General features: G+C 33.3%; 1 protein-coding gene across 1 annotated transcript in view; it reads left to right on the top strand.

Annotated features, from left to right (window-relative positions):
- The window catches only part of LOC149899946 (adipokinetic hormone/corazonin-related peptide receptor variant I-like), a 63,802-nt gene extending 47,073 nt beyond the window's left edge, over positions 1-16,729 (top strand). The window contains exons 6-8 of the mRNA XM_090113370.1: positions 4,128-4,318; positions 13,933-13,994; positions 16,614-16,729. Coding sequence (XP_089969496.1) covers positions 4,128-4,318; positions 13,933-13,994; positions 16,614-16,718 — 358 coding nt within the window. The 3' untranslated portion in view covers positions 16,719-16,729. The remainder of the gene's footprint in view (positions 1-4,127; positions 4,319-13,932; positions 13,995-16,613) is intronic.
- The last annotated feature ends 8,102 nt before the right edge of the window (positions 16,730-24,831 follow it).

Raw genomic sequence — 24,831 nt, 5'->3', positions numbered from 1 at the left:
TATTAATTAATTATCAAATTAGATAATTTGTAAAAATAAATTGTAATGCAAATATCGAATTGTAAAGAGTTGAAATCACAACGTAAACAAAATTCTATCTACCTAGTCTATTTGAAGAAACATGCCATTTAAAGTTTCAAGACTGTAACAGAGACGTATTGCAATAAAGCTCTGCCTACACAATTAATCCGATAACAAAAAAGAAGGTGATGGATTCGTACTTTAATGAAGAATTTCAATATGTACTGTAATGATATCACATTATGCTTAATTTATTATCTTCTTATATATAAAATTCTCGTGTCACAATGTTAGTCTGCATACTCCTCCGAAACGGGTGGACCGATTCTCATGAAATTTTCTGTGCATATCGGGTAAGTCTGAGAATCGGCCAACATCTATTTTTCATATGTACCACGGGCGAAGCCGGGGCGGACCGCTAGTTTAACTATAAAACTGTTGTGTATAGTTAGGACGTGCCTAGAAGCAATACAATATTTAGTTGTCATTGAATCGAAACTTTTTTAGGCGAGTTGAGAGTAAAATATCATGATCGCGTCATGGCAATATTGTCACGTCATGGAGTAAAGCAACGATTTTGGTATCTTTGAATCTTGCCAAAGAAGTTTCACATCTGACACGTGTGCTCGGCACACAAACTCACGGCTCTTTTTTGTTCTTTAACATATAAATCGTGTTTAAACATTCAAAACAGCCACATACTCTTTGTGTGAACATCGGAAATTCATATAAAACATAAACATTATTGAATAATTAAGCCTAATAAATCATGTATGTTTAATTTAGCTGTAATTTCATTCATTAGTATAAATTTATTTTATCTAATTTATCTATACAAATATTATAAAGAGGAAAGGTTTGATTTTTTGTTTGTTTGTTTGTATGAATTGAATAGGCTCCGAAACTACTTGGCAGATTTGAAAAATTCTTTCACTGTTGGAAAGCTACATCATTTCTGAGTGACATAGGCTAGGTTTTATCCCGGAAATCCCACGGGAACGGGAACTATGCGGGTTTTTTTTTGAAAACGCGGGCGAAGCCGCAGGCGGAAAGCTAGTAGGTCTATAAACTATCGATATAGGTAGTTCGCCCACGACTTCTTTCGTATGCTCTTTAAACTAAACACGTATCAGCTATTCATTAGTATTCCATTTCTACTTAACATTTATTTTCGTAACAAAATTAAATCTAATTCGTATTAAAGACTTAGAAGAAGTTCAAGATAAAACTTCTGTGACCTTAATTTTTCTTAATCAATACATCTAAAAATATTGTCTCCGTCTATTTTTGTTTGTTAAAGCTATCGAATAAATAAATCCAAATAATTACGGTAATTACTATGTCACTATTTACTTATTCCATTATAACTTTTATTATTCTTAAAAGATGGGAATTTATGTACGAGAACTTTTTTTTAAATTCACAAAAAAGGTTTGTTTATTTGTAATTATAAAAAAAGTTGCTGGCCGTATACAAACGCAAAGAAGAAAATAATTCAAATGATGTTCTTATTTCATAAGCCTTATTATTTATTCGTTTTTGTTTCACGTTTTTCTTTTGTTATTTTTAAGTTCTGTGTTTGTGAATAAACTAGTTTGTTGATTTTTTTGTTACAAAGATAATTGTGTGTTGGATAATATTGTTATAATTATTTTTACTATCTACGCTTTTGAAACTACGTCGGCATTGTCTGTTAGGTAGGTTGTTTGTTTTATATACGGCATATATAATATGGCATAATATGGCATTTGATATCAATGAAAAAAGTAAAAGTTGTAGAATATATTATGTCATTGGTATAATGTAAACATCGTTGGATATAATAAATCTTTAAATAGGTATGTATAGTTAAATAGATCTGAGATTTAAAAGTATTTGGGTATGATTTTCCTTTTGAAAGTTTTAATGAATAACGTGTGTGATGTGTGTTTATTGCACGCCTCATAAGCGAAGCGTTGAGGTGGGTACTACTGTCACTTCGCGCAAAACATCTGATTTTTCAAACTTAAAATGTCTTTATTTATCATACATTGCACTTGTAAGATAATACATACACACACATATTAAGAAAAAACACTATTTTTAACATTCATGATATTTTTGATGTCATTTTTGTTATTTAAACTAATTATAAAACAGTTTAAAAAAGTTCTGTCTTGGACGTCCGTGTGTCTGTATGTGCGGTACGATAGCGACCGAAATACTTTACTAATACGCTTGAGTATGCTCAGGAATAGAACCCTTTCATTTTTCAGGGTCTCATTCGATGTGGTTTAATTGTTATTAAATAAACTAAAATAATAATTAATAAAAAATAATTATTAAAAAAAAATTATGAGGCGTGCACTTTTGGATTTTCCAAACTATTTCTTTATATTCAATCCGGCCCTGATGGGCGAGATATTAAAATATTTTTCCCTGAGCGTTCTCGTTTACATTGCAATAACGTTTTTGTCGGGAAATTACGAGCAGTTTTGAGTAGCTACGTTGTTACAATGACATATTATACAATTCTAACATTCATTTCAAATATATAAAAATGAATCGCAAAATGTGTTGGTAAGCGCATAACTCGAGAACGGCTGAACCGATTCTGATAATTTTTTTTTATTATATTCCTTGAAGTACGAGGATGGTTCTTATGGAGCGAAAACGTAAACATGTACCACGGGCGAAGCCGGGCCGGACCGCTAGTTTCAAATAGTTATCTCTTTATAAGCGAAGACAGCAATGTAAATGTAGAGCACGTTGGAGTTGTATTAATTTTTGACCAAATGCTTTAAATTACAATTAAATTATGGCAATAATTTTATAATTATTTTTACATGGTGACTTTGGTCAATTAGAACGTTAGGATTTTTCCCGCCCAATTGCTCACATGGATATAAAAAAAATATAAGAAATTCAGATTTATCGTGCGCTTGAAATAAAAATAGTTTGATAAAAAGAATCTGGACGAGTGGAATAATTCCTAGACCACGAAGTAAAGTACATAGTATAATAGAAATATATACGAAGTAAAGCACATAGTGTAATACATAATGAAATATAGATTAACTTTTATATGTATAATACGGGTAGGTATTAATAGATTATCAAGAAACCGCATCTTATCCACAAACCACATTCAGGGAATTGCCTGCCATTTGCAATTGCAGCACGTTCCATATCCACTAGTCGAGATCAATTATATTTAATACAAGTTTAATGAGAATCTGTAAGCTAATAAACGGGTTCACACAGAGCGAGCAGCCTCGAGACGCAATTTGTACGCGAGGCAACCACGTCTAATGCTAAAAATTTCGAATAGATACCTCCACGAATCCACTTCAAGTGCTAGAGAATTTTAGAACTTTTATATTAAACTTCGCTTGCAATGGAACTACCTGTGTACTTTTTATTGTGTTTTTATTTCTTTGTGAAATGTTGTTGAAAGTTAAATAAAGGTGTGTTGAGTCGAACTTCAATAATTGTCGTCTCTGAAATTAGATATTATCAGTTTCTGCCATTATTAAATTTTAAATATATTGTTATTTGATGCCAAATGAAAGAATGTCTATACTTATAATTTTACTTGTCAATATTCTGTATGTTTGTCTACCTGACTGATACATGAACATACTACAAATTACCGAGTAAAGCGCGTCACACACGGTGAAGATACTATAATATTTTATCTTAAGATACTGTTATATTTTATATTACAGTATCTTAACGCTTCCGGTATCAGCGTTCGGACCATCATTTTTCTTTTTGTCATTGCGTACCACCCACCCCTGTAGAACCGCCATCCTGTTACAAATGACGCGAAATTTTGTGGGTCATTTGTAACAGGATGGCGGATCTACAGGAGTCTTAGTACGCAATGACAAAAAGAAAAATGATGGTCCGAACGCTGATACCGGATGCGTTAAGATACTGTAATATAAAATATAACAGTATCTTAAGATAAAATCTTCACCGTGTGTGACGCGCTTAAGAAATACGGTTTGTGTAACATTTTCTTATTTGTTTAAAGAGAGCCGAACTAAAACACATCTTCGAAGATATTAATCACAGTTTTAAATTTAGTTTTCGAACACATTTTAATGGAAAACTAATCACAGGTACATGGTAGACCGCGACTCCGCGTCCCGGGTACCAGCGCAAGTCCAGGACCTACTGTTCGCGATGGCCGTCTCCAACTCCTGTATGAACCCACTCGTGTATGGCACCTACACCCTGCGCCTGCACGGCTCCCTGCAACGCCTGATGAAGACCCTGTGCTGCATGAGCGGAACTGCTTCTGATACTTTGGGTGAGGTTTTCCTAAGAAGTAAAGCTTAATGTTATTATTTGAATAATGTTCCTGTTGTTGATGTTGAAGATTTATATCTTCCCTTTATTTTTTAACGGACAAATGCCATAGTACAATCAAAGAGCCTTCCAATATCTTTTGTTGGTCAAATAATGTACACAAGGTACTAAGTGGATCAAAATTAACTAAATAAACATTTTTATACTATAATGAATCCATCACTTAGTTCATAAAGTGAACCGAATGCAACATTATTTTCTGTTTAAAATTTTGCAAATTTTCGCGAAATATAAAAATTCTTCCGCGACTCATGACAGCGACGAACAGGTAATTCTTTAAATTCTCTACTTTAAAGCACTGCAATTTATGACATAAAATGTTTTAGTGAATGCAAAGTATTTCGAAGTATTTGAAAGATTAATTTATCCTTTTTTAAATTTAAGTTAGAGTGCATATGAATGACAAAAAATGCACCTATCTGTTTAATCGAAACAATGAAACCAAACTAAATCAACTAAATCGCTGTTATTTGACTGACCGGTTGGCTTGGTTGGTAATGGCCCTGCCTTCCAAGCCGGAGGTTGTAGGTTCGATTCCCACCTGGGGCAAATATTTGTGTGATGAACATAGATGTTTGCTCTGTGTTCTGTGTCTGGGTGTTCATTATCTATATAAGTACTTATTTAAACTTATATATGTATGTTTATCAGCCATCTGGTTTCCATAAAACAAGCGAAAGCAAATGGGATGGGATGGGAAGAGAGAGAGAAGAAAGAAATGGGATCAGATCATGCCGTGTGTGAGAAAATTGTCCTGAAAAATTTATAAAATAAATAATAATAATTATGTTGATGATGATCGTTATATTATAATTTAGATATTTTCATTACACAACTGAACCTCAATCTATTTTTGTTAAAAACTATGTATGAATTCATGACTAAAGATTTATTTATTTAACTATAATCTCTACTTCGTAATATTATTTATCATGAGAAAGCTCTTCGTGACTATCTGAAATGCTTTCACATCTAACTACTTGCAATGTGCATATTAAAATAATTTGGAAAATCCAAAAGTGCACGCCTCATAATTTTTTTTTAATAAATATTTATTAATTATTATTTTTGTTTATTTAATAACAATTAAACCACATCGAATCAGACCCTGAAAAATGAAAGGGTTCTATTCCTGAGCATACTCAAGCGTAAGAGAAAAAAAAAGACTCGATTAGTAAAGTATTTCGGTCGCTATCGTGTTAACAAGAAAAAGGATCCGCACATACAGACACACGGACGTCCAAGACAGAACTTTTTTAAACTGTTTTTTAACTAGTTTAAATAACAAAAATGACATCAAAAATATCATGAACGTTAAAAATAGTGTTTTTTCTTAATATGTGTGTGTATTTATTATCTTACAAGTGCAATGTATGATACATAAAGACATTTTAAGTTTGAAAAATCAGATGTTTTGCGCGAAGTGACAGTAGTACCCACCTCAACGCTTCGCTTATGAGGCGTGCAAAATATTTAAAAGCTTAAAACACAGCATAAGATGCACACCTTATGCTTATCCAATGTTCTATGCACAAAATTTTCCATCATCGCTAAAATATAGTCACTTATAAAATATAATACTTACATAGGTACATCATCGCTGTGTACGTATTCAACTTTTGTGGCAGATCTATACTAATATTATAAAGCTGAAGAGTTTGTTCATTTGTTTGTTTGAACGCGCTAATCTCAGGAACTACTGGTCCAATTTAAAATATTATTTCGGTGTTAGATAGCCCATTTATCGAGGAAGGCTATAAGCTATATTTCATCACGCTAAGACCAACAGGAGCGGAGCAATGCGGGTAAAAACGCAGGGCACAGCTAGTAAAATATAATATACAGACAATACAATACTATACTATGATACTTACAAATTTACATCATATCTGTGTACGTAATTCAACTTTTGTGGCAGATAATAAATATTATATAATAATAGTTGTAAAGTTTTCGCTAAAGTAATTTCTGACTATGCACAGCTGTTCGTTTCACAATTCATATGAAATATAATCCTGCAAGTTTGCGTGGTAGCCAGTTAGCCAGAAATATTCATACGTATAAGCGAATTTGTGTTCGTAAACTGAGCTTAAATGCTAAAGCAATATGTAGCCTATGTAAGTGTATTTTTGGTGCAAAATTGAAGAACAAGATGAACAAGGTAAGGGAGTTATGTGAGGGTCAGTGTTGCTGACGTAAGCGCTTAGATTTACCCGACTGTGAAGAAAAGCTATGGTTGATACTGTACGGTAAAGTATCTTTTATGTTACATTTAAAGTTTACAGAAGGTAATTGACTCTAGTTAAGTAGTACCTAATCATTTTAATTTTTTCAATCAAGAATTTAAATTTCGACTATTTAAATTTAAATCTAAAATTTAACAACAATGGAATTTTTATGTCGATTACCTGCAGTGTGTGTTCTTCAATGTCTATAATTTTTTTGTGAAAACTGTCTGTCTGTCAGTCATTTTTTCAGGCAAATAAAACAATTATTTAAACTTTGAACTTGTAATGTTCTTCCAAAAACTGAACAATAAGAAGTGCCTTTAAATATTATTATTCATAATATTTACCAAGTATCAGATAATAATAACGAAGTGTAAAATCTTTAATTTCTTACTCAGTAAATTAATTACACGAACTAATTATAATAAGAGTATAAATTAAAGTCAATTACCAAGAAAAAGATTCTTGCACCAGAGTTTAAAAATAACACCTACAAAATTGATACTGTAATGTTTCAACATAATTTAAATTAGCGAAATCAAATTATTTCGTACTCGTAGACTGCCGGCAGCTATCTGATAATGAGGTTTAATAAATTTTCTACCGTGTAGTTAGGTACTTAATTATTATAATAAAATGTAATAGCAAAATATAAATTCAAATAGTAAATAGAGGAGCTTCTGTTCAAAAGGAGATAAATCCACTTTACATTTTTATTTTTTTTTATTTTTTTTATTGTTCTCTATGTTCGAATACACCAACTTGTGCACACATTTTGCTTCAAAAAGCTATATTTCCAATACAAAAACGACGTTCAAATTTCAAGTTTCAATCAAAGGGAGATAATTCCGAACGATATTTTTAGAAATACATAAATGTTTTGAACAAAAAGAGATATATTTCATATAAAATGTCGACTAGACCAAAATTATCGGTACAAAAGGAGATATTTTCGTTTCGTTTCGACTACGATTATTTTAAAATCGATTTGTTATGTGTGAGTTTGGATAACTTGGAAGGGTTTCAGAATGCGTTATTTGCTGCTAAAAAAAAGGATGTTGAAAACCTTCTAAAGAAGCAATTTGGAGATGAATGGCCTGAACTGACAGAATTATCTTGGTATAAAAGAATTTTAGCTAACAATGCTAATACCGCTGTTGATAGTGATGATGAAACTGAACAACACCGAGTCTGTGATGATGATGACAACAGCTGTATATATGCCTCGAACCTGATGTGGGGCACGTCCGAGTGTAATTTTTATTTTTTGTGTCTTTCTATAATAATAAGAATAAAAATAAAGAATTAACCATTTTTTAATGTTTTATTTCGGTATTAAAATATTTACAAGTTATCTGAGTCAAAAGGAGATATTAACAAAGTTATCTGAATCAAAAGGAGATATTTACAAAGCATATGAAACAAAAGGAGTTATAATCTGAAATTCGAACCAAAAAGCGATAATTCCGAATATTTTTATTTTTTTATAAAATACCATGCTATTAAAAAAAAATTTATTGCCATGATTTTGAACTGTTGTGTTGATACTTACCCATCACCTTTTTTTAAATATAACTATAACCTTTACTCAGCTAATTATCAGAAATATTGCTTTTCTGAAAATTCTCTTATGGTGGATTTATCTCCTTTTGAACAGAAGCTCCTCAATAATGGCTAGGGAATCTCATTATTTATAATATTGTTATCAAGTCTTACGGATAAATAAAAAGCTATTAACTAAACTAAACTGATACAAAAGTTTTGCTGCTTTTTTATAGTTACTCTATTATTTTTTATGTGCCTTTATTAATTCGTCTGTTCTGTCGACATTATCAACTGACATTCCAATTTTATTCCTGTTACCTACAGCCTAGTTCCACAAAATATATGATTATAATAAAACTTAACGATTCGTAGAAAGAGCTCCCTGGGTTGTAATCCCTATGCTGCGTAAAATAAGAGCTCTCCTACTAAAAGAAAATCGGTCATTAAAACACCTATGAAAGCTTCCCATACTTTAATAAATGACTCTTAACAAACAGCTTAGATATAAGCATGTATAACGTATATGTGTGAAACATTTGCTATTTGGAATTCAAAGCCTTTTGAACAGTACGGTCAACTTACTTGCTTGCTCGTTGAAGCAAATTCTAGTACGGTTTTGGAGGGCTTTAACAACCCTTTATTATCGACGAGTCAGGCCCGGCCTTGCGAGTGGCAGGGCTCTGGATGTAAGGGCCTCTGAATGATATCAATACTAACTTAACACGTAGGTACTATTGATGCAATAGTGTGTTTCTTTTGTCGTTCACGTCGCATCGAACCTTTATGAAATGATAATATGTGTGTACTGTTGTTATGAAGCTAAATAGTAAGTTTAGCTATTTTTAACTTTAAGTAAGAAAATTACTTGGTTTTCTGTTAACTCGTGTGTAAACACTACGGATTAAATATTATTAAACGTTTAAAAAAAAATAAAGTGTGGCACTCGGGGACTGCCGCGGTAAAGCTATTGCATGCTATGCCTTCAAGCCACACCTCCGCGCCCGTCGAAGTGGGGAGCGTGAGGTTTTTTCGTTACGGAATTTCTGGATTCGGTCCCCGCGCTCAAGGCCCGCGATAGAAGCTATGCAATAGCTTAAAAATTGCATATTATGAGGTAGCTTATAACCTTTTGAAGATCTTTTCTAACAGCATACTGAAATTAATGAAATTCAGTCATTTTGGAGCAAATCTCAACTCAACTCACATACATAGATAATTCCGGTTTTATCACATTTAGTACTTACATGTACTCACTAAAACTAAATTTAACAAAAAAAGAAATAAAATGAATCATCAAGGGCCCTTTCAATACGCTGATTGATTGGGGCCCCGCAATCTCTAAAGCTGTCACTGATTGCTCTTAACACATAGATTCACATAAGGACAGTACTTATTGAAGACCACTTCCAAATTTGTGATGGAAATGGGAGTACCTGTTTTCGTGATATTCAGCTCTAATTGGAAATAGTGTTAGAAATATATCGATCTGTAATTAATTGATACTTTGGTTTCTTACATTTCTTTAACGCAACGAACGGAACGCCATTGTTAAATTAATTTACTAGCTGTGCCCCGCGGTTTCTCCGCTCCTATTTGACATAACATGTATGTAGCCTTTCTCTATAAATGGACTATCTAGCAGTGAAATAATCTTTCAAATTGGACCCGTGGTTTCTTGCCGATTCTTCTCCATAGATACTGCTTTCCGAATCGGTGGTAAATGTTAAAAATACTTATGTAATGACGATTCGAAAGTGCTACTACATAGTAGTCTAATTGAATAAACGAATGTTTGAGTTTGAGTTTGAGTTCAGCTTAGCGCGTTCAACCTTAAAAATAAACTCGGCTTTATAATATTAAGTATAGATTCAGCTGAATATATTAATAATTTTGCTAATCAATCGGCCCCTTTATCAAGAGCGACTACGGCTATTAAAATAATGTGTGATATTGATTAAACTGGTTTCTAGCTGCATGATCATTTATTTACTTTATATGTTTTATGAGAAATGATATGGAAATACGAGACAAATCTATTTAGTATTAGGAAACACAGTTTGAATAATATTTAAACAAAATTGTATTTATTTTAAGAAAAAGCTCCCACTGAATATAATAATATGTATAAAAAAAGACGTGTGGCACTCGGGAACTGCCGCGGTAAAGCTATTGCATAGCATGCCTTCAAGCCACACCTCCATGCCCGTTGGAGTGGGGAGCGTGAGGTTTTTTCGTTACGGAATTTCTAGATTCGGTCCCCGCGCTCAAGGCCCGCGATAGAAGCTATGCAATAGCTTAACATCACTACATAGTATAAAACAAAGTCGCTCTCTCTGTCCCTATGTTCCTTTGTATGCTTAAATCTTTAAAACTACGCAACGGATTTTGATGCGGTTTTTTTTAATAGATAGAGTCATTCAAGAGGAAGGTTTTAGTCTATAATTTATTAGGTTTTAGACAAAGCGGACGAGGCCGCGGGCGGTAAGCTAGTTCAATCATACTTTGATTTGAATGTTTTAACAGTCGTGAGTAGAATAACAATTTATTTGCGATCTTTTGTTATTTTCGTTATCCATTGAGATCAAACCTTTTGTTTATCAAGAATAATGATGCCAATTTCCGGACCATACTCAGCTGTAAACAGAATTTAATCTTTGTTTTTCGGTTTAATATGAAATTGTATAAAGGCAAGGAGAGGATTTTATCAATAAAAGGACAATCGCTTTTGTTTTCATGACAATATTATTTGTAACTAAGATATATGTATGTATTATTGTTGTATGAATTCAACCATGAATTCATTGATACAGTATAAATAGAAACTCAAATAATAAAAATAATAAACATTATATTAATAAATATGAAGAACACAAAGTATTATTGATAGAGTATTAATATTATGACTTATATTATTTAATATCGGAACACGTTTATGATTTTTTAATAGTCCAGTAGTTCGATAATATATATATAACTTACAGGGGAGAAGTAAAGAAAATAATTAATACATACAGTAACTTGGAATTTCAGCGAAGACGCGGGCAAAACTAATAGAGAGAATTAAAATAAAATTCATTACAGTTTATAACTTTACAATTTATATTTTAAACAAAAGATACTATTCATTAATCTCTGTCAAGAAAATTTATTTGCTTGCAGGCTTCGCCCGCGTTTTCGAAAGAAAAACCCGCATAGTTCCCGTTCCTGTGGGATTTCTGGGATAAATGTCTATGTATCATTCTGGGTCTTCAGCTACCTACGTACCAAATTTCATTGTAATCGGTTCAGTACTATTTACGTGAAAGAGTAACAAACATGCATACATCCATACTCACGAACTTTCGCATTTATAATATTAGTACTACTAACTACTAATTTATTAGGATTTGCAAATCATCACTACCCACTTCTTAACTTTTTTTATCACAAAAACCAATTACAGAGTACATCCAAGTGAAAAAGTGAATATTACAAGTAATAAGAAATGAAAATATCGCTTACCAACAGAATTCCAATTTATAAGTCGGATTCGGATTTATTTACGGACCTAGCACGAGTAGGCGATCAAAGTTAGTGGGCTGAGTTAATATTAATTATATTGATCTTATTATAGTTCGAACCTTATGAAATTCTGTAGGTAAATGTTGATGTATATATATTTGTAGGTACCTATGGTCTACATTACCTGGCATATATCTTCTGACAGATACTTATCTGGCAGATATTATTAAGATCTATACTGTTTTGTTTGTTTGTTTGAACGCGCTAATCTCAGGAACTACTGGTCCGATTTGAAAAATTCTTTCGGTGTTAGATAGCTCATTCATCGAGGAAGGCTATACAGGAGCGGAGCCACGCGGGTGAAACCGCGGAGCGCAGCTAGTATAGTATAAAGACTATTCTGAGAGCCTCCAAATGTACATACACATAGGAAAACTTTTCCATTAATTCTGACAAGTTAATACGCTTAAGCTTACAAAAAGGAGTTTACATTATTTGTATATAATTTTAATTTGTATTATTCATTTGTATAACGTATAGTATTTATTAATCTTTCTTGCAATACATATACACACAGTAATCGGTACTATACAATAACCATATTATTAAGGTAAATATTAGTTAGGTACGTACTTATATGGAGTTTACTTGGTTTCATTAAGTGCATACATAAGTTGTGAGAGCTTAGCTGTACAAAAGTTTTACCGGTGGGGCTTCTTATTATAATTATCCTAAATAATCAGTTAGTAATATTTTGAAGCATTAATTTTCAAATTATTTTTACGATAGAGTATTTTATTTGGGTTTTTAGATTTAGAAATTAAAGATATTATTTATTACGGGGAGACTGCTCACATGACGCTCGTTGTAAAATATGCGAAACGTCGCGTCGTCGGTCTAAATTATAATATAACTAGCTTTCCGCCCGCAGCTTCGTCCGCTTTGTCTAAAACCAATACAATACAAAACAAATAATAAATTATATACTAAAACCTTCCTCTGGAATCAGTCTATCTATTAAAAAAAGCCGCATCAAAATCCGTTGCGTAGTTTTAAAGATTTAAGCATACATAGGGACAGAGAAAGCGACTTTATTTTATACTATGAAGTGATGAATAAACAAAAAAATCTTAAATTTCGATGTTTAAATATTTGTTATTAAATGTTAGTAGATATGAGATGAGCAATATACCAGAAAATATAGCTAAAATCTCACAACTTCAATTAATTTACATCTATACCAATGTTTACTAGAGAGAGTGTTTACTTATGGCAGTTATAACGTTAGACTTGAATAAATAATAATTTAACTACGCTATTCTCTACAATTACACTATATGTATGTATGTTAACTAAGTAGTTAGTGATATAGATGTATAATTCCTAGATTTAACACATTTCCTGGAATATGCAAATTCCATTTACAAAAACTGCTTTCCTATTTTGATGAATTTTAATATAAATATATGAAGCTGTGTTTTAAATAGTTTTTTTTTTCAATTTTTATAGAAAATGTCACGCATTGATGTGAAGAGTGCATGCGCGGAAAGTCAATATAATTGAATTTCCCTTATGATGCTTTTATAAATAACTAGCTTTCCACCCGCGGCATAGCCCGCGCAGTCAAAGAAAAACCCGCATAGTTCCCGTTCCCGTGGGATTTCCGGGATAAAACCTATCCCTATCCTTTCTCGGGTATCAAAATGTCTCTATACTTACCAAATTTCATGCAAATTGGTTCAGTAGTTAAGGCGTGATTGAGTAACAGACAGACAGACAGAGTTACTTTCGCATTTATAATATTAGTATGGATAATGTAATATTTTAAAGAGGAAATGTTTTTCTTGTTCCTTATGGAATAAACGCAAACCCATTTAAGCTTGAATTTGATATTTTTAGTTTAATGGCATTCAAATGCTTTATAAATATAAATTTATAAAGAATAGAAAAAATTCGATCCCATTTAAGCTTTTTATTCACCAGGAAAAACTCTACATTATTTCCGAGTGATTTTTAATTTATTCATATTCTACTTCTATTAGCTTTTATTAGCTTCACCTATATGTTTGTATGTAACCGACTTTTTGGACTTGATTTTTACTCATTTTATACGGACAGACTTAATCCAAACTTTGTACCCTTATCAAGAATCGGTGACAATACAATAATTTCATTAGATTCGTGTTTTTTTAGTATATTAATTATCTCTATGAATTATCCAGGCGGAACATGGGCACCTAGTTAGCTATGAGATGCAATTCAATAATTTATTTGTTCACAGGTACGTCAAGATCGAGTTCATCGAGAAATAAAAAGATAGATACACCGTTAACGACAATGAAGGTATTATTACTTAATAAAATAAGCCTTTATTACTGCAAAAACATTACAAACTACTACAAAAATCTTATAATACTATATGCCGTTGACATTATTCCTTATTTATTCCTATATTATATTGTATATTATTTTAAACGTTTTTAAACTATTTTCTCTATTATATTATTTCATTAGCTGTTAATCTATATAATCGGCAAACTTGGATCTTCTATGGCAGCTTATCTTCCGACAAAGGCCTCCTCTAAGGATTTCCATTTCGCTCTATTTTTAGCTATTCTGATCCATTCCGCGCCAGCTATCTTTTTAATATCGTCTTCCCACCACTTGAACTGTCTTCCTCTTTTTCGTATTTCTTAATAACACTCTCCAAATTTGATTATTATTTTTGCTTTCAGACTTGAATGTAGTATTGTTTGTTTTACGTATATATAATGTGTATTGTAAAGTAATTGTTTCCCCTTTCCTAAAGGAATTATATTCTAACAGACATACTATAATTAGAAATCGTTTGTCCAGTCTGTCTTACACATAGCCAAAAGTCTAAGAATAAATTGGTTGATATGGCTAAGAAAGATTAGTTTATCTTTTTATTTCGTATAATTGTAACCTTAATATAATATATATATTTAAATTATACTTACTTAAGTAATTATTTTTCACAATCTCTTTTTTGTTTCTTTGAACAGTGATAAAACACTTTTTAGTTGTAGGTAATTAGTACTTAAGTAATTGATTTCGAAATTCTTAAAATCTACTAAAAACTATTTCAAAGTGAAATTAATTAATTGAGTAATGTAATATATTTTCTCCTTTTTTACAAAGGTCACTATTAAGTTAAAAATTCTTGGGATTGGATAGTAAACTGTTAACATTTATTTTAGACACAAAGTCAAATTAAATCTTTAAAAAAATGTAATAATTCTTAAAAAAAATGTTGTGTGGTTTTATGAAACCACGGTAAAAGTGAAACTTTCCGAACACTGCTTTATACCTAATCGGCAGCCGACCGTCACGCGACATGCGCTACACAGACCAAAAAGTTTGAGACGATGTAATAAAAGTTTCACTTTAAAAAGGCATAATTTTTGAATAAAACATGAATCCAGCGAAAATGTTACAATTACGTAACTGTCTTGTACATGGAAAGAAAAAGACCCAATAAATCATATACTAAAGTTCCTAAAAAAATATATATAATAATCATAAAGTTAAAGAATATTAATGCAAATTCACATAAAATTAATTTGAGGAGCCTCCTCTTAACTGTTTCGTCATATTTTCATTTACAATATATTAATAATAATTAATCAAAAAGCTGTCGCTAGGTAATTAATTAAAATACGTAGTAGTATATTATTGTGCTGAAACAAGCAGTCCACAGAATGGTAACATTTTAATATTGTTCAATGATGCTCAGATGATGTGTATTGTATTTATTAATTAACTTGAATTTATATTATAACTAAAATGAACATGAGTCTCTTTGACTGACCGGTTGGCTTGGTTGATAGTGGCCCTGCCTTCCAAGTGATGAACATAGATGTTTGCTCTGTGTCTGGGTGTTAATTATCTATATAAGTATTTATTTAAAATTATATATGTATGTTTATCAGCCATCTGGTTTCCATAACACAAGCGAAAAGCTTAGTATGGGATCAGATCGTGCCGTTTGTGAAAATTGTCCTGAAATATTAATTATGAATGTTATTTCGCACGTGGTCGTGGGTATTTTTTTTTGTAGTCAGATTATTGTTTTGTAGAAATAGATTTACCTATTCTTTTCTCGTATCACAAATGAACTGAAATAATTGTTTTCCAATACAGATACCAAATGTAACTTTCATTTAGGTACGTGTTTCGTTCATTCCTTTTGAGACGTATGATATTATGTAGAATATTGTATCCAACACCGCTCAATCTTCTTATAATTTAAATTAAAAAAAATAAACATAATAATATTATAATATATTATGTCTGTGATGCATACTGCCGCTTTATCTTTTTACTAGCCGCGCCGCGCGGTTTCACCCGCGTGGCTCCCATCCTGTTGGTCTTAGCGTGATGATATATAGCCTTCCGGCCTTCCTCGATAAATGGGCTATCTAACACCGAAAGAATTTTTCAAATCGGACCAGTAGTTCCTGAGATTAGCGCGTTCAAATATACAAACAAACAAACTCTTCACCTTTTTAATATTATTAGTAAAAATAAAAGCTTACCCATAACAAACTGTTTTATAATACTTACACTAGCTGTCCCAGCAAATATTTTTCCGCTTTTCTCTACATCTATAGAAAAATAATATATAGTTTATTGATTTATTTGTTTATTTTTATTTATTTGTTGTTCTCAGACCTACCCGATATGCACACAAAATCATGAAAATCGGATCGAGCCGTTTCGGAGTTTTACTTCAAACACCGCGTCACGAGAATTTTGTAATATATGTATTTTATTTATTGAAGTGAAACTTCTTAAGGCTTAAACTTCTTCGTAAGGCGACGATTTTGGTGCCTTTGAATCTTGCTAAAGAAGTTTCACTTCTGACACGTGTGCTCAGCACACAGCTCTTTTTTAGTTTTTATTTAGAATAAAAATTGAATAAACTTTTTATCTATCTAGAACGGTGGTGTAAAAAAGCAGCTCGGCGTGCGTTTCGCCGAGACGTCACTAAGCGCGGTGGGTGAACGCGGTGAGGCGGTGGCTTGGTGCCGCGCGCCTGCCTGACACCCGCCCGCGCGCTTACACTGCGCCAGGCATGAGCGGTGCCGTGTACTGCACGAGTATTACAAGGCGAGGACTAGCCATGTATAGTGTGATCAATGTCGCGAGTACTGCGAGTACTCGTGTCTTGTGTGTCGCGAGTATTGGCGGCCTCGTAAGTGACCGGCGCGATGTGTCATCATGTAGGCGGTGGCACGGTGCCGCGTGCTGCACGAGTATTACAAGGCGAGGACTACTCATGTATAGTGTGATCAATGTCGCGAGTACTGTGAGTACTCGTGTGTAGTGTGTCGCGAGTATTGGCGGCCTCGTGTATAAGTGACGTAATAGCGTGCTATAAAAGTGTTTGGAGACAGTGGCGTGGTGCCGCTCGCCCGCTCGACTGCACTGCGCCAAGCACGAGCGGTGCTGTGTGCTGCACGAGTATTACAAGGCGAGGACTAGCCATGTATAGTGTGATCAATGTCGCGAGTACTGCGAGTACTCGTGTCTTGTGTGTCGCGAGTATTGGCGGCCTCGTAAGTGACCGGCGCGATGTGTCATCATGTAGGCGGTGGCACGGTGCCGCGTGCTGCACGAGTATTACAAGGCGAGGACTACTCATGTATAGTGTGATCAATGTCGCGAGTACTGTGAGTACTCGTGTGTAGTGTGTCGCGAGTATTGGCGGCCTCGTGTATAAGTGACGTAATAGCGTGCTATAAAAGTGTTTGGAGACAGTGGCGTGGTGCCGCTCGCCCGCTCGACTGCACTGCGCCAAGCACGAGCGGTGCTGTGTGCTGCACGAGTATTACAAGGCGAGGACTAGCCATGTATAGTGTGATCAATGTCGCGAGTACTGTGAGTACTCGTGTGTGGTGTGTCGCGAGTATTCGCGGCCTCGTGTGTAGTGTGTAGCGAGTATTGGCGGCCTCGTGTGTAGTGTGTAGCGAGTATTGGCGGCCTCGTGTGTAGTATGTAGCGAGTATTGGCGGCCTCGTGTGTAGTGTGTAGCGAGTATTGCAGCACTCGTGTATAAGTGACGTAACAGCTTGATGAGTTAGCGTGGAGCCGGTGGTGTTATGACTTGCTTTGCTGAACGAGTTCTTTAAGGCGAGAACTCCGCATATGTAATGTGACGAGTGTTGCGAGTACTATAAGTCGAGTATTGAAGTACTCGTGTGTATGTAATTATTATAAGTGATGTAAATTAGGTGGAATACGTGGATGTGGACGCATGTGCTATATCTAAATAAAATGTTATGAACCAGTATATAGGTTAATAATAAGTCATGTATAAAAATAGAAAAAAATGACTCATAAATTAATCAACTTTAAGACTACTATGTTTATGTATATGTTTTTGTGAATTCATATGGTAAATCTAGCTAAGTATATATTTAAAGGAATAAAGGTAATGGTAAAAAGTGGCGGATTTACTTGTTGACTGAGTAGGCGGGTGCCTAGGGCGGCACATTTTTAGACGTGGAAATTTTTCTTCTTTCACATTACAGTTACAGGAATATACTTAAATCGCTTCCAAAATAAGAATGATTAGATATCGTTCTTATTTTAATGAAATAAGAAGTCTACTAAACAGTAAATCTGCCACTAATGGTAAAAGACTTGAAGGTTAATTAAGGAAAAAAATAAAGACTGCATGTGAAATTTATAGAGATATTCAGTCAAGTAACTCAGTGGTTCTTAAGAATGTTAAATAAATTATTAGTTTAATGGGTTAGTTGTATATTATTTGTATAAGATCGTCATAAAATAATGTCTGCCTCTGTAAATATTCGCTTTATATTGTTTTTGAAAATCAAAAGATATCCTACTACCATGATTATTGATTACCCATTACACTAAAAGTATTTTGAGCTTGTAATCCATACTAATATTATAAATGCGAAAGTAACTCTGTCTGTCTGTCTGTCTGTTACTCAATCACGCCTTAACTACTGAACCAATTTGCATGAAATTTGGTATAGAGATATTTTGATACCCGAGAAAGGACATAGGATAGGTTTTATCCCGGAAATCCTACGGGAACGGGTTTTTCTTTGAAAACGCGGGCGAAGCCACGGGCGGAAAGCTAGTACAGTATATAAGATAGAGCATTTAAGAAGCAAAATAATGTAGGTAATAGAATGACGAAGGACTTAAACTATTTCATAGTAATTAAGATACTATATTGGAAAAGTATTAAAATCTTAATTACATTCTAAGCGCTTAGCTTACGGCTAATATGCCTCATTAGATACGAGGCAATATTATAGCCTTGTAAAACAATGCTCAATTAAGCTTCCGATACTTTAATTATGATTTTAGTACTCTATAGGAATTTAGCTTAATATGATAGGTAACACCTTTTATTAAAATTCCGGTTACCATGGCAACTAATACGAGCATTAAAGATGTATATTTAGAAAATAATTTGGAAAATCCAAAAGTGCACGCCTCATAATTTTTTTTTAATAAATATTTATTAATTATTATTTTTGTTTATTTAATAACAATTAAACCACATCGAATCAGACCCTGAAAAATGAAAGGGTTCTATTCCTGAGCATACTCAAGCGTAAGAGAAAAAAAAAGACTCGATTAGTAAGTATTTCGGTCGCTATCGTGTTAACAAGAAAAAGGATCCGCACATACAGACACACGGACGTCCAAGACAGAACTTTTTTAAACTGTTTTTTAACTAGTTTAAATAACAAAAATGACATCAAAAATATCATGAACGTTAAAAATAGTGTTTTTTCTTAATATGTGTGTGTATGTATTATCTTACAAGTGCAATGTATGATACATAAAGACATTTTAAGTTTGAATAAAAAAACCGGCCAAGTGCGAGTCGGACTCGCGCACCGAGGGTTCCGTATGTGATGCAACTACAAATTTATGGTTTTCGTAATTTTTCCTTTATCTATGCTATAAGACGATGCTTCATACCAAATTTCAAGATTCTGAGTTCACGGGAAGCACCCTGTAGGTTTTGATTCCCTTGCAAATGTCGAAAATTTGCGGCATAAACGGCTGTATCTTTTGATTGCGTTGGCTTAGAAGTTTGATATTTTCATAGCTTCAAGGGACAGTAGACCTGAGTAAGTGATATAAATTTCAGCTTCATACCTCCACGCGTTCCTGAGTTAAATGGTCTTGACAGACGGACGGACGGACGGACGGACGGACGGACAGACGGACAACAAAGTGATCCTATAAGGGTTCCGTTTTTTCCTCTTGAGGTACGGAACCCTAAAAATCAGATGTTTTGCGCGAAGTGATAGTAGTACCCACCTCAACGCTTCGCTTATGAGGCGTGCAATTATACAAATATTTGTTATTATTAAGACGATACACAAAAAAAAATCTACTGCTTGGCGGGCGGAGTCTAATAGCTCGCTATCGCGAACGCGGGTGTGCGCGAAGTCTTGCAAACTCGCCGCCGCGCCGCTGGCCGACTCGGGACAAACATATATGGAGTCGTCATACAGTTATAATATTCTTATACATATATTTAATTGTTGATTTATTGGTTTTATTTTCTTGCTTATAAACAAATAATCTTCTTTTTAACAACTACTTAGACATTATTAATAATTATTATTATTTCGTAATGTTTACTTTATTACAAAATAATACAGGTTATAAATAATCTTTAAAATAACAAAAAATATTGTTACTCTGAAAAAATGAAATGGTACTCAATAACGCGGACTACTGAATGGATTTAGATAGAATTTGATGCTGACGTAGATATTACGTCATGCCCAGAAATGAAAGGTAATATTTCTGAAAGAAGTTTCCCTAATTCTTCTCAGTCAAAGTCAAGAGTGGAAGATATCACTAATACAGTAAAACTGATGCGAAACTTTGGATGTTAATTTGTATGTTTTTGTTAGTTGTTACTTAATCACGTCAAGACTACATTACCAATTTTGATAAAGTATAGCTAATTGCCTGGATTTACACATAGGATACTTTTTATTCGAACTGAACACTTCTGTGGGATAAGACAGGATTCACGATATAATCTAATTCCACGCGGGCAAAGCCGCGGTCGGAATGATATTTTTTTAAATAAAAAAATTGTTTAAAAAACACAAAATATATTGACGCATGTATTTATTTTTTGCACTCTATTATAATTGTAATTATTCATTACAAATAATCAAACTAAAATAGCCAGAACAAAGTTAGGCCCTGGTAGGGTAGGTAGGCAGGTACAGCAATGTGAGACGAACACTGGCTTATTTATACCAATAATAATGTATTATAAACATTAAATTAAGTTTACTTTCTAACAACAAAAATACATAATATTAGCTAATGTGAAAGCGAATCAACCAATCATCCCACAAAAATGAAATGTGCACACAAATATTCATCCAAATCGGTTCATGTCATTAGGAGGAGTGACTGCAGCGCCATCTTCCGGGCCCAATTGTGTTTCCAGATCACCCAGGAACTCAATTTAATATACTTACACAAAATTTTTCGAAATGAAAACTCACATTACTATGTAAATATGAATATTTAAACCTGTTTTATTACTAAGCAATTTCCCGCACAGGTGTAGTAAGTATAAATGAAATAAATATCAACATCAAATTCTTTATATAACATACTTATCTACCACCTTCTAAGAAATGTAATTCTTGAAATTATTTCGTATTTTTTTTTAATATAATACTACTCCAATGAGCTCCTGTTCCATATTATGTCCACCATACTTCCACTAAGTTCACCATGATTTTTTATTTCTTTGAACTTTGTTGCTTTTTGCTAAAAATGGAATCATGCGATAAAACCAGTAGAGCTTTGATAACATACATTTTTGACTGAATAAAGGTACTTACGAAGGAGTGGATTCACATTGTGAACAATCAGTGGGTTTATTTTCCTTCTGGATTCCGGATTTCTGAACAGATTATTTATGCTATAAATGAAAAAATCTTACACATTCGTTATGTACTTAAAACAGGGGTACATATCAAACATCGTCTATAATACAATTATCATCAAATTTAAAATAAAACCAACTTACTTCATTAATTTGTTCCAATTGTAAGCATTCTTTTTCCTCCAACCTTTATGTTTCTTCTTCTTATTTTCTTTATTGTCCCCATTTGTCTCATTTTGTCTTATCGTGTTGTCACCCTTTTTTACGATTGCGCGAGCGACACAAGTTCCCCGTGTGACGGCCGTAGCGGGAATGACTCGTGCAGCGATCGGGGTAGGAAGGTACAGGGCGGCTCTCGCTATATTGGCTGGTCGCGCGCTAATTTCAAGTATTTCTTGTTTATTTCAAAACTATCGCATATTTCAAAATTCTAACACGGTAGACGTATAGGTTGTATATTTTATAGTTAATATCCAAAAAGTCGTAACTTTACGATTGTTATTTTGAAGATGCCAGAGATTAAAAAAAAATAACAATGATAACTTTGTATTTTTTTTCTATCGAGAAAATATCATGGAATCATGTTTCTAAAACGGTAGACGTATTGTGTTACTATTGAACTTTCTTGTCAAGAATTTTCATCACGACAACTTTAATAATATAAAAATCACGAAGGTTTGAAAAGGGCCGTAAATGTTAGAAAAATTAATTCATCACCTTAAAGTTGTTCGTATTCTGTGAGAAATTTAAGAGAGTTTAGCTTGCTAGCTGTGCCCCGGTTTTACCCGCATTGCTCCGCTCCTATTGATCTTAGCGTGATATTATATGATGCCTTTACCCTTCCTCGATTATTGGACTATCTAACAGTGAAAATATAATTTTTCATATGGGACCCATAGTCCCTGAGATTAGCGCGTTCAAACAAACAAACTCTTCAGCTTTATAACATTACTATAGTTGTATGGACAATGTGGATTCCGTATCACTTTGGAACACTATGTGTAACATAATATCGTTTATACATGTCTATTTAGTACCTCATGTGATGACAGTAGGTACTCTAATCCTTTGTGAGACAACACACCACTAGAGATACCGAAAGTCGATTATGCAATTGTGCATGCACTTTACTATCCATTCGAGTAAATGGAACTTATCCCTAATACTACTTTCTACTAATTAATCAATCTATTCGAGCAAGCATTTTTACAAGCTGTTCATTTGACATTTCAAACTCTTGATACTTGATACAAAATGTTTCTTTACTTCTTTTAAAAGCACTATTGTTTCCTCATAACAACAAGTATTTTAACAGATAACCATATCTACTAGGTAGTACATTTTATATTATGAATACACGGTATATTTACGCCACAGAATTTTCGGAAAAATAAATTTTCCTTTCCAAAACTACGAAACCATAAAACTGAAGCGAACATCGTTAATTAATTTTTACTTTATAATCACTTTTAACCAACGTCAAACGGTTACAATTAAGTAAAATTCGCGGTTAAAAAAATATTTGCAGACACCGATTGTCTGCATAATGTAATTTAAATATTCATAAGAAGAACAATAAATGCAGCTTGCTCGTATGAATAATTTATTTTGGGAATTAAAAGCAATCACATTTCGAGTTAATGAAAAATCTCAATTTTTTATTAGTTTTTTGCAGCGTTTTTATGACGGTGCATATTTAGATCAAACGAACATAGAGCAAGAGCATTCTTTCGTGATATTTTAGTGTAAACAAAAACTCGTATTCAGTGTTATTCAGTATCAGAAATAAACATTTATGAACATTGCATAAAATCTTTTCGAGCGCAATAAGAATAATAAAACAATGCTTTACGCCTGTTTACACTAAAATAATTTGGCACAGTGGGGTAAGAAAGTGCATTCGCTCGTTTGATGTAAATTCACAGTGAGACACTATAGCTATACTGGCTGTGCCCCGGGATGTCAGCTGTGGTCAAAATATAGAGCGGGAAGGGAAAAACTATCATCCGTAATATTTTTATACTTAACGGTGTATAAAGTAACGAATACTCATTCTAACCCCAATATGTCAAATTATTTTAGTGTATACAGGCGTAGAGCATTCTTTCGTTGTTCAGTGCGTTCGAAAAGATTCTATGCAATGTTCTAATACTGAACAATGAATACGAGCTTTCGTTTACACTAAAAGACCACGAAAGAAGGCTCTAGCTCTATGTTCGTTTGATTTAAATGCACCGTAGGTTGATTTTTAATATAAAATCGTAAAACCTATGTCTTCAACTATACAATAAATAACACATTGGTGTTAAATGTTGTAGATTTACTATGAAAGTGACAGAACAAGACAGACAGACATTATAAATAAATAAATAAATATTATAGGACATTATTACACAAATCAACCTAGTCCCACAGTAAGCTCAATTAAGTTGTGGATACTAGGCGACGATAAATATAATATTATAAATACATATACACACCCAGACCCAAGAACAAATAATTGAGTTCATCACACAAATATTTGCCCTGACCGGGGATCGAACCCGGGACCGTCGGCTCAGTAGGCAGTTACTTTTCCACTGCGCCAACCGCGTCGTCAATAAATATTATAATAATTATATTTTACTAGTATGATGAACATAAGTAAAATAGCGTTTCAACGCAATTCTCCATAATTATAATAATAAACCTACTTACACGTATTTCTCAAGGGATTGTCGGTGTACTCCAAATTAAGGTTTTCCTAGAACTTGACGAAATCTAAATGTCTCACGAGGAATATTATTATTAATTTACAGAACCAAGTTAATGTTATTCAATTAGGAAAATAAACTGTTCAGATCTATCTTTATATTACCTATACAAAAATGAAACTCGTTTTCCTTGGTCACGCGTGAATGGGTGGACCGATTTCGATAATTCCTTTTTTATTATAATCCTTGAAGTACGAGGATGGTTCTTATGTAGAGAAAACGTAAATATGTACCACGGGAGAAGCCGGGGCGGACCGCTAGTTTATTATAAAAATCCCTTTTTAAGTAGATTAATGAACGTGGTTTTGAACAATATTCTCAAATTCCGATTAACTATATACCTAGTGTTAATTTTTGTTCAACACTGCCTTTGATCATAACACAGCCAACAAATGAAAATATTAGCTTAAAACCTCCGACCGCCCAACTTATTAGCGTCGCATTAGTTAAAATAATAGTCGCTCAGTAATTACGTCACGTC

This window comes from Colias eurytheme, chromosome 19 (assembly GCF_061535395.1).
Source record: "Colias eurytheme isolate Ceu_HAF_F1 chromosome 19, ilColEury1 Martin Lab GWU primary, whole genome shotgun sequence".
In the NCBI taxonomy this organism is placed as follows: Eukaryota; Metazoa; Arthropoda; class Insecta; order Lepidoptera; family Pieridae; genus Colias; species Colias eurytheme.
The sequence above is the reverse complement of the archived record's forward strand: the minus strand, read 5'-3'. Positions and strand labels throughout refer to the sequence as shown.